Below are 12,495 nucleotides of genomic sequence, written 5' to 3'. Positions count from 1 at the left end.
ACAAAAAATGTATATGCTCCAGAGTTTCTATTTATAGATAATACACGTTCTCTGTTTTATTCATGGAATTCATCGAAACAAATATGTATTTATTTTAAAAGGAGTTAAAGTCGAAATTGAAATCGACAACTTAGTTCACAAACAAAAACCAGTAAAAAAGTCCTGTATTTGATATATTTCCCTGAATATCGTTGTTACGGATAGCATATTACCGCTGTGGGTAACAAATACAACAAATCGGATGAACAATATATATGGGAACTGAACCGATCTTCACCAAATTTGGCATACCTTCTAGACTCAATTCGGTCGTATGTGCCAAATTTCATCCCATTTGGGCAAATATTAGACGTTTGGTGCACAATAAAAGGTAAATCGGACGAAGTTATATATGGGAGCTATATCCAAATCTGAAACGATCTCGATAAAATTTAGCAAAGTTATTTCTGAGCTGCATTTGATATATTTTCCCAAATATTGTTTTAACTGAGTGCATATTACGGCTGCGGAGGACAAAAATAACAAATCGGATGAACAATATATATAAGAGCTATAGCTATATCTGAACCGATTTCGATCAAATTTAGCATACTTATTTTCAGGCCTAATTTGGTTGCATGTGCAAAATTCCATACTATTAGGGCTGATATTACACGTTTGGTGCACAAAAAAAGCAAATCGGACGAAGATATATATGGGAGCTATATTCAAATGTTTACCGATTATCTCCAATTTCAATAGGGCTCGTCCTTGGGCTAAACAAATGTTGTTTGGAAAATTTCATCTCAATCGGATAATAAATGCGACCTGCATTTCGTTCACAAGAATATACGGACAGACGGACTGACATGCATAAATCAACTCAGAAAGTAATTCTATGGAGATCCTCAAAAGTAACTATGGGACTATCTCGCTTCCTTCTCCATGTTACAAACAAATGTACAAAGACATAATACCCTTACCACTATGTGGTGTAGGGTACAACAAATGCACAAAGACATAATACTCTTACCACTATGTGGTGTAGGGTATAATGATAAAATTTATAAACCGTATGATTGTCAATTACACTGTATTAAATACACACCAAATTTGCTGTAAATTGTAGTTTTAAATTCTTAGATACCAGTTGAGATCTCGATTTAAGCCTAAGATGTGGCACAGGCCCCATATATCGGTACATACCGAAACTAAATATTTTAATAATGTTGACAATATTTTCATCATTTATGTCAATGCTGTACAGAGCTGCCAGATGGCAACTGTTAAAAGTAAATACTTCCGGGAGATAATTAAAAAACAAGGTAGATATATACAGCGATAGCAAAAAGAATTCGTGAATTCATTACTTACAATTGTTGTGCTTATTTTCTTCAATATTCCAATTTGCGTTAGAGTCGCGTACATTAGAATTGCATGTTACTTCTTGCTGCTCAAATCCCCATTTTGGCAGTTGTTTCCCAGATGACGACAAGGCACAGCCTTGTAAGTAATGAATAAGCATAAACTTAGTTGTAACTGTATTTACAACGTCATTGGGTTTGCCTCCAATAATTATAATTTTCCAAATATCATTTATATCGCCAATACCATTCTGTAAAATGTTGGATATATACATAATTAGGAAAATGTTCATACATCTAAATATATATATATATATATATATATATATATATATATATATATATATATATATATATATATATATATATATATATATATATATATATATTTATATATATATATATATATATATATATATATATATATATATATATATATATATATATATATATATATATATATATATATATATATATATATACATACCTCTCCGTAGCCGGTCACCTGCATTTGTGTTTTTGATATCGGAGCAGGTTCGTCGTGTGAATGAAGATTGCGTCTAGTTTGCACGTGTTCTAGACGCACTAGATCTCCATGTTTTAGGAACACTACATCTTTTGTAAATTCCTTGTCATGGGGTTTTATGATCCAGACGTTATTTTCATCCTTATGGGTATATGATGTCACCTATATATATTTCATAGAAAGGTCAAAAAGAGTATTCATCGCAAAATAGGCATTATAAGATATGTGTATGGCTTGAGATGATAAAAACCGTTTTATATTGGTGACAGGACATCAGGAACGTATTAACTTTTAAAATTTTAATTAAAAGAATATCTACGTAACTCTACAGAACAATAATTCTTTGAATAATTTTGTTATAACCATTATTATTTTTTGCTTTTATTTAACCAAAATATATGTTTTCTATATATGTACAAATTATTCCAGTGACAGCTCATTATATTGTTTGATTTAATATCCAAATACAATCGATTTATTGACTGTTCCTTTTCAATGTGAATTGAAGACTAACTAAATTACATTCTACTTATTCTAAGGTAAGCGACAGCGCGCCAGCAGTCGCCCGTAGTTCCCACGATGGCCTCTGCTTAGTCGGCAGGTATGCAATGGTAATTGGGGTGGTGTCAATGACAATGAGTCGCGTGTGCATGGTCAGCCAAAAGTACACGCGCAACCAAAAGTACACGCGCAGCCAAAGAATAGTTGGGCGATTGCACAAATGCAGCGCGTGTGCAATGTCAGCAAATCTACACGCGCTGCAGGGAGAGTGGCCGTGTTAACTTGCATATCTTGCATGAATGAGTAAATACTGTGTGTTCCAGAACCTTCTAATAAGCAATCGATTATCATGGTACAAGAAAAATACATTGCAGAGCTCTCATCTGATTACAATTTTTTTCTGAGAGTAACCGACTTGTATCTAATTCATTTTAATGTTTTATTTTGAATATACAGACTTTTGACAGATACGTAAATATTAGTTTTTCATTCGAATCAAAAATAAAATGTCATTGATTGAGTTGTGTTGAAGCCTACTTAATGTGGCAAATGGTGGCACATTTAAATTGATGACCGGAGTTGTAAACACAATTTATAGACAGGATACATAAAAAGAGTAATGCCGTAGCAAAAAAATCGAATTGGTCTTCAAACGGCCTATGAAACCGTCACACGCTACCCGAATGTTGTTCTGCGGTATTTTGGCCCATTCCCGGCGAAGCGCTTGCTTGAGGTGATCGACACTTTTGTATTTTTTAGTGCCAACCTTGCTTTCTAAAATACTCCAGACACAATAGTCCAACGGATTGGTATCCGGAGATTTTGGTGGTCATTGTGCGCTGGAAATGAAGCGAGGAACCTCATTTTGTAACCACTCTTGGGTGGCGCGTGCTGAGTGCGATGGTGCTGATTCCTGTATTCGGCATTTATTCTGATGCCACGCTCGATTAATACGAGCGGAGAGCTTATGTTCTGGTGGCCAAGCGAAGGTGCACATTTTCAGCTGACCTCTTTGGCAAGTAAACGCGATCATTTTGTTCGTTTACAAACTGCTGGATAACTCTTTAGCTCTTTTGAGTTTATTTTCTTTCTGTTGCTATGTAAGTTCTTGCACTTTTTTGGAATTTCAATGTCTTTACCCCGAGCTCATTTTTATACCCTCCACATTGGAAAGGAGGGTATATTAACTTTGTCATTCCGTTTGTAACATCCTTAAATATTCGTCTTAGACCCCATAAAGTACATATATTCATAATCAGCATAAAATTCTAAGTCGATTTAACGATGTCCGTCTGTCTCTCTATTGAAATCACGATACAGCCCACACTATTTGACGTAGAGCGCCAAAATTTAGCAGTGTCTAGGATGGTTGGTATTGAAAATGAGATATATCGGTCCACGTTCTGGTATAGTTCTGGTGTGGCAAAACATTGCATGTATAGGTCCACGTTGTGGTATAGCCCCCATATAAGGGTACCTCCCGATATTCGGTATTTTAGTTTTTTTTTGTCACATTTTCACGGATTTGTCTAAAAATTGGTATTTGTAGGTCATAATGGTTTCCAGCTCCGGTGGCGAAACATTGCATGTGTGGGTCCATGATTTGGTATAGCCCCCATATAACGGTACCTCCCGATATTCGGTAATTTGATAATTTTTGCAGCATTTTTTCACGGATTTGTCTGAAAATTTGTATTTGTTGGTCATAATGGGTTCTAGCTCCGGTGGCGAAACATTGCATGTATGGGTCCATGATTTGGTATAGCCCCCATATAACAGTACCTCCCGATATTTGGTATTTTGATGGTTTTTGCCACATTTTTTCACTGATTTGCTAAAAATTGGTGTTTGTGGGTCATAATGGGTCCTAGTTCAAAACATTGTAATTATAGGTCCATGTTTTGGTATAGCCCCCATATAACGGTACCTCCCGATATTCGGTAATTTGATGATTTTTGCCACATTTTTTCACGGATTTGTCTGAAAATTGGTATTTGTTGGTCATAATGGGTTCCAGCTTCGGTGGCGAAACATTGCATGCATGGGTCCATGATTTGATATAGCCCCCATATAACGGTACCTCCCGATATTCGGTATTTTGATGGTTTTTGCCACATTTTTTCGCTGTTTTCTCTAAAAATTGGTATTTGTGGGTCATAATGGGTCCTAGTTAGTGTGGCGAAACATTGTAATTATAGGTCCACGTTTTGGTGTAGCCCCCATATAACGGTACCTCCCGATATTCGGCATTTTAATGGCTTTTGCCACATTTCTTCTAATGTTTCTTGTACCCTAAGGTGGAGGGTATTAAAAGTTTGGCCCGGCCGAACTTAATGTTTTTTACTTATTCAATACTTGCCGAATGGAATATTGCGATATGTTCAGCACACAAGCCATTTTTCGGCCACTGCGACGCGAGTTTCGGTCAAATCGCCTTTCGCTTCTTTTCGAACCATTTCTACTGATGTTGCTGTTTTCTTCCGTCCACTTCCTTGACGTCGGGCTACTCTACCAGTATCACGGTAACGAGCGATGGTATGAGACACAAAAGATTTATTTACATTTAAATGCTGGAGTACTTTTATGATAGCCACTTGTGGTTTTCCAGTCAAATATAAAGAAATCACACTATTACGCTTGAATTCCGTCACGAATAACTGTTTTTCTGGAAAATTCTCACCAAAACGCTTTTGTACGCTTGTAAACAATATAATGAGCTGTCACTGGAATAATTTGTACATATATAGAAAACATATATTTTGGTTAAATAAAAGCAAAAAAAAAAATAATGGTTATAACAAAATTATTCAAAGAATTATTGTTCTGTAGAGTTACGTAGATATTCTTTTAATTAAAATTTTAAAAGTTAATACGTTCCTGATGTCCTGTCACCAATATAAAACGGTTTTTATCATCTCAAGCCATACACATATCTTATAATGCCTATTTTGCGATGAATACTCTTTTTGACCTTTCTATGAAATATATATAGGTGACATCATATACCCATAAGGATGAAAATAACGTCTGGATCATAAAACCCCATGACAAGGAATTTACAAAAGATGTAGTGTTCCTAAAACATGGAGATCTAGTGCGTCTAGAACACGTGCAAACTAGACGCAATCTTCATTCACACGACGAACCTGCTCCGATATCAAAAACACAAATGCAGGTGACCGGCTACGGAGAGGTATGTATATATATATATATAAATATATATATATATATATAAATATATATATATATATATATATATATATATATATATATATATATATATATATATATATATATATATATATATATATATATATATATCTAGTGCGTCTAGAACACGTGCAAACTAGACGCAATCTTCATTCACACGACGAACCTGCTCCGATATCAAAAACACAAATGCAGGTGACCGGCTACGGAGAGGTATGTATATATATATATATATATATAAATATATATATATATATAAATATATATATATATATATATATATATATATATATATATATATATATATATATATATATATATATATATATATATACATATATATATATTTATATATATATATTTATATATATATATATATATATATATATATATATATATACATACCTCTCCGTAGCCGGTCACCTGCATTTGTGTTTTTGATATCGGAGCAGGTTCGTCGTGTGAATGAAGATTGCGTCTAGTTTGCACGTGTTCTAGACGCACTAGATCTCCATGTTTTAGGAACACTACATCTTTTGTAAATTCCTTGTCATGGGGTTTTATGATCCAGACGTTATTTTCATCCTTATGGGTATATGATGTCACCTATATATATTTCATAGAAAGGTCAAAAAGAGTATTCATCGCAAAATAGGCATTATAAGATATGTGTATGGCTTGAGAAGATAAAAACCGTTTTATATTGGTGACAGGACATCAGGAACGTATTAACTTTTAAAATTTTAATTAAAAGAATATCTACGTAACTCTACAGAACAATAATTCTTTGAATAATTTTGTTATAACCATTATTTTTTTTTTTGCTTTTATTTAACCAAAATATATGTTTTCTATATATGTACAAATTATTCCAGTGACAGCTCATTATATTGTTTACAAGCGTACAAAAGCGTTTTGGTGAGAATTTTCCAGAAAAACAGTTATTCGTGACGGAATTCAAGCGTAATAGTGTGATTTCTTTATATTTGGCTGGAAAACCACAAGTGGCTATCATAAAAGTACTCCAGCATTTAAATGTAAATAAATCTTTTGTGTCTCATACCATCGCTCGTTACCGTGATACTGGTAGAGTAGCCCGACGTCAAGGAAGTGGACGGAAGAAAACAGCAACATCAGTAGAAATGGTTCGAAAAGAAGCGAAAGGCGATTTGGCCGAAACTCGCGTCGCAGTGGCCGAAAAATGGCTTGTGTGCTGAACATATCGCAATATTCCATTCGGCAAGTATTGAATAAGTAAAAAACATTAAGTTCGGCCGGGCCAAACTTTTAATACCCTCCACCTTAGGGTACAAGAAACATTAGAAGAAATGTGGCAAAAGCCATTAAAATGCCGAATATCGGGAGGTACCGTTATATGGGGGCTACACCAAAACGTGGACCTATAATTACAATGTTTCGCCACACTAACTAGGACCCATTATGACCCACAAATACCAATTTTTAGAGAAAACAGCGAAAAAATGTGGCAAAAACCATCAAAATACCGAATATCGGGAGGTACCGTTATATGGGGGCTATATCAAATCATGGACCCATGCATGCAATGTTTCGCCACCGAAGCTGGAACCCATTATGACCAACAAATACCAATTTTCAGACAAATCCGTGAAAAAATGTGGCAAAAATCATCAAATTACCGAATATCGGGAGGTACCGTTATATGGGGGCTATACCAAAACATGGACCTATAATTACAATGTTTTGAACTAGGACCCATTATGACCCACAAACACCAATTTTTAGCAAATCAGTGAAAAAATGTGGCAAAAACCATCAAAATACCGAATATCGGGAGGTACTGTTATATGGGGGCTATACCAAATCATGGACCCATACATGCAATGTTTCGCCACCGGAGCTAGAACCCATTATGACCAACAAATACAAATTTTCAGACAAATCCGTGAAAAAATGCTGCAAAAATTATCAAATTACCGAATATCGGGAGGTACCGTTATATGGGGGCTATACCAAATCATGGACCCACACATGCAATGTTTCGCCACCGGAGCTGGAAACCATTATGACCTACAAATACCAATTTTTAGACAAATCCGTGAAAATGTGACAAAAAAAAACTAAAATACCGAATATCGGGAGGTACCCTTATATGGGGGCTATACCACAACGTGGACCTATACATGCAATGTTTTGCCACACCAGAACTATACCAGAACGTGGACCGATATATCTCATTTTCAATACCAACCATCCTAGACACTGCTAAATTTTGGCGCTCTACGTCAAATAGTGTGGGCTGTATCGTGATTTCAATAGAGAGACAGACGGACATCGTTAAATCGACTTAGAATTTTATGCTGATTATGAATATATGTACTTTATGGGGTCTAAGACGAATATTTAAGGATGTTACAAACGGAATGACAAAGTTAATATACCCTCCTTTCCAATGTGGAGGGTATAAAAATGAGCTCGGGGTAAAGACATTGAAATTCCAAAAAAGTGCAAGAACTTACATAGCAACAGAAAGAAAATAAACTCAAAAGAGCTAAAGAGTTATCCAGCAGTTTGTAAACGAACAAAATGATCGCGTTTACTTGCCAAAGAGGTCAGCTGAAAATGTGCACCTTCGCTTGGCCACCAGAACATAAGCTCTCCGCTCGTATTAATCGAGCGTGGCATCAGAATAAATGCCGAATACAGGAATCAGCACCATCGCACTCAGCACGCGCCACCCAAGAGTGGTTACAAAATGAGGTTCCTCGCTTCATTTCCAGCGCACAATGACCACCAAAATCTCCGGATACCAATCCGTTGGACTATTGTGTCTGGAGTATTTTAGAAAGCAAGGTTGGCACTAAAAAATACAAAAGTGTCGATCACCTCAAGCAAGCGCTTCGCCGGGAATGGGCCAAAATACCGCAGAACAACATTCGGGTAGCGTGTGACGGTTTCATAGGCCGTTTGAAGACCAATTCGATTTTTTTGCTACGGCATTACTCTTTTTATGTATCCTGTCTATAAATTGTGTTTACAACTCCGGTCATCAATTTAAATGTGCCACCATTTGCCACATTAAGTAGGCTTCAACACAACTCAATCAATGACATTTTATTTTTGATTCGAATGAAAAACTAATATTTACGTATCTGTCAAAAGTCTGTATATTCAAAATAAAACATTAAAATGAATTAGATACAAGTCGGTTACTCTCAGAAAAAAATTGTAATCAGATGAGAGCTCTGCAATGTATTTTTCTTGTACCATGATAATCGATTGCTTATTAGAAGGTTCTGGAACACACAGTATTTACTCATTCATGCAAGATATGCAAGTTAACACGGCCACTCTCCCTGCAGCGCGTGTAGATTTGCTGACATTGCACACGCGCTGCATTTGTGCAATCGCCCAACTATTCTTTGGCTGCGCGTGTACTTTTGGTTGCGCGTGTACTTTTGGCTGACCATGCACACGCGACTCATTGTCATTGACACCACCCCAATTACCATTGCATACCTGCCGACTAAGCAGAGGCCATCGTGGGAACTACGGGCGACTGCTGGCGCGCTGTCGCTTACCTTAGAATAAGTAGAATGTAATTTAGTTAGTCTTCAATTCACATTGAAAAGGACCAGTCAATAAATCGATTGTATTTGGATATTAAATCAAACGAGTGTAATCATTTAAATCCTGCCGCTGTCGGTGCGGCAGGAACATTTTTTTGAGCGAGGTCCTTCCGACCTCGTTAAGTGGCGCCCGAGCAGGGACTCACAGTTATTGTGGGTCTGTGTTCCACAGAGAGAAAAATGAAAGGAAAAAAGGAGAAATAGACAAAAGAAACAGTTATTAAATAACAATGAAAATTGAAATAAATTGAATGCTACACAGTCCGCGTGGAGACAGAAGTGAACAAATTGCATGAAGAATATTTAGTGACTGAAAATTAACAAGAAATATTGAGTCTATAGTGACTTTAAAGTGAATACTATAGTGATAACTCTGAATAAAGAAGATGGAAAATAAGAATAAAGATTATGAAAAAAAAAGGATAATGGCAAAACTGGTGGACTGTCACAATATTGTGAAGTCAAGGTTCGACTCCTTGCCATACCTGAAATAGCACAAGATAAGAGAAAAGGATAATGGCAAAACTGGTGGACTATCACAATATTGTGAAGTCAAGGTTCGACTCCTTGCCATACCTGAAATAATACACTGCTGTGAAGCGTCGAGGTTCGATAAATAATTAAAGAAAGATAAAAGCGATCTGCGATCCTGTAGCCCCAAAAGCCAGGCACTCCAGATCAAGAATGAAAATAATTTGAAGAATGAACAAATATATAATAAAGAATGAATAAGATCAATGAAAGTAATGGAATGAATAAAAATAGGACTATGAACACCGTGCCTACGGTTGACGTACATGTCCTTGTGGAACACAGAGGTCGATCGTGAATCCTCTCGGATTGCCTATGGTGTTTTGTGGTGCCTGATACTCCCTAGTGGTGATATGGTGTTGTACCCATAAGAACACAGCATCCTTTTCAAGCAATATCCACATATAATTCACAATAAGAATATCCAGGGGTAGTGTGAAGTCAACCCTGCCTTAGTAGGTTGACCGTAACTATTAACACGGACGACTAAAAAGGATTACAAGGGTCCTTCTACGATCGATCTCCGAGAAATTAAAAATATTGAAAAAAGAAAGAAAGAAAAATTAAATAATTTTAAACGATACAACAATTTGAAAATGTACTAATAAAATTTTTATATTTTCAGAAAACCCACCTTCTGAAGAATTTTGGAAAACTATTTAGAAACCACCTTCTCTGCAAACTTAAGACCTACCTTCTGAAGAATTTTGGAAAACTATTTAAAAACCAACTTCCCTGCAGACTTCAAACTCACACTCTGAAGAATTTTAGAAAACTATTTAGTAATAAGAAGTATATTTATCTCGTACCAGATGAGGAACTGTTTGTTAATGTAAGTAAATTCTTTTCCCTCTATTTTTATGTAGATGTAATTGATTGATTATAATTGAGAGATTCAAAAGAAAAAAAAGGAAACTTAACATTAGAAATCATTAGAATAAATACTTTTGACGAATTTAAATAATCAAGTAAATTTTAAATGATATTGAAATACTATTGAAAATAAGAAAAAACGAATATAAATTAAATATTACTAAATTTGATGCTCAGTAATTAAAACTATTCTTCGCAATCCGAAAAAATCTGAAATTAGACGTTATTGTAATTCTGAACATTTAATATTGTGGAAAAACTTAAGAACAAATAGGAAATAGAAATTACTTAAATATTAAGAATAGAGTAGGATAAAAGGGAAATACATCCAAAGAACTGAACATTGACCATTATTAAGAAAATAAAAATATAACTGAATAATAATTACCATTGGAATTGAAAATCTGAAAAAATACACTTAATATTTTAAAGAATTTGTAAACATGGATTCCTTAACCCAGAAAATTACCAAAATGACCGGAATGGTCAACCTTTTTAGAAATGATGGAATGTTAAGGAATCCATGGTAAGAGGGCTATTAAAATGTTGAGAGGAAGAACAAATTTAACATCTGGACGAGAATGAGAAGTATATACATTGTAATCATTATTTTAGTTTAGCCTTAGTAGCGACAACGCGTGGCGCCCAGATTTATCAATATGATGCACCCCTTATATCTGTGAAGGATGGAATCGGTCGCATTACCAACGGTCACTTCAAGCTTGTCCACATGATAGACCTAGACCGATACAGGGAGCTCGTCAAGGAAATAGCAGCTACAGTCAAATCAACAATGCGAGACCCACAGAGAGCCCAGACAGTTGATTTTCGCCTACATCAGATCAGTAATCGCCTAAGTAGTCTTGGCGGAAAATCTACCAGGGTACTGCGCTCCATTGACTGGATTGGATCAGCTTGGAAATGGGTGGCTGGATCACCAGACGCAGCCGATTGGAATAGAATTCTCAGTAGCGAGAACGAGATCATCGAGAACAACAACCACCAGTACAAGATTAACGGAAAACTTTTTTCTAAAATGGAGGCGGTTCTGTTGGCAGGGTCGATGAGGTTTTTAAATTCGTCGATAATACGATTGACCTTCAAATCGTATTATCGACGAATTTAAAAACCACATCGACCCTGCCAACACGGATCGACTAGAATTGGGTCTACTGGACCAAATCTCCATAATTAGTGGGGAAGTCGGCGAAATCGTTAGAGCCTGTCAACTGGCCAAGAGCAGGATAATTAATACGAATATAGTTGACAGGGAGGAAATCAATGGGATCCTTGCTGAGATGGAGACACTCCCCTACGAGAATGAGATAGAAGCTATCGAACACGGTACTCCCTCGATTTATGTGAACGGGTCTATGCTTCTTTATATTGTGTCTATGCCGAAGTTAGGAAGGAGGGACTATAACCTACTACACACAAGAGCTTCGATTCTCGATGTCAAGAGGATTGACATCGAATATAAAAAGATGCTGGTTAATCAGGATGAGACTTATGGAATAACGGGCAGCTGTTCGTCCACCAACATCTTTACCGTTTGTGAAATGTCCGACTTGGAGGGACTAGAGGACGACGATTGTGTTCCAAAATTATTGAAAGGAGGGGACGCTAAATGCCGATACCGTACGGGTAACCAGACCATTTTGGAGCTTGTGAAGGAAGGCACGATATTCGTCACAAACTACGTGGGAGAATTGCGATCCGATGGCACAACGAGACAGTTGAACGGAACCTACGTGATCCAGTTTTATAACGAGACAATCGAACTTGATGACAAAATATTCTCTAACGTTCTAGCGAGCCGACTTCAGGTGCTTCCACCGGTCCTATCTTATGTGATAAGTCAGGGCAACAGGGTCGACATCGATTACCTTCATGAACTAAGCAT

At 36.2% G+C, this 12,495-nt stretch overlaps 1 protein-coding gene across 1 annotated transcript in view; it reads right to left on the bottom strand.

Annotated features, from left to right (window-relative positions):
• Positions 1–12,495, bottom strand: part of LOC101891724 (protein O-mannosyl-transferase 2) — a 139,588-nt gene that overhangs the window by 21,508 nt on the left and 105,585 nt on the right. Inside the window, exons 8-9 of the mRNA XM_059126888.1 lie at positions 5,986–6,186; positions 1,354–1,594 (exon numbers count right to left, since the gene is read on the bottom strand). Coding sequence (XP_058982871.1) covers positions 1,354–1,594; positions 5,986–6,186 — 442 coding nt within the window. The remainder of the gene's footprint in view (positions 1–1,353; positions 1,595–5,985; positions 6,187–12,495) is intronic.

Source organism: Musca domestica, unplaced genomic scaffold, assembly GCF_030504385.1.
Source record: "Musca domestica strain aabys unplaced genomic scaffold, Musca_domestica.polishedcontigs.V.1.1 4, whole genome shotgun sequence".
In the NCBI taxonomy this organism is placed as follows: Eukaryota; Metazoa; Arthropoda; class Insecta; order Diptera; family Muscidae; genus Musca; species Musca domestica.
The sequence above is the reverse complement of the archived record's forward strand: the minus strand, read 5'-3'. Positions and strand labels throughout refer to the sequence as shown.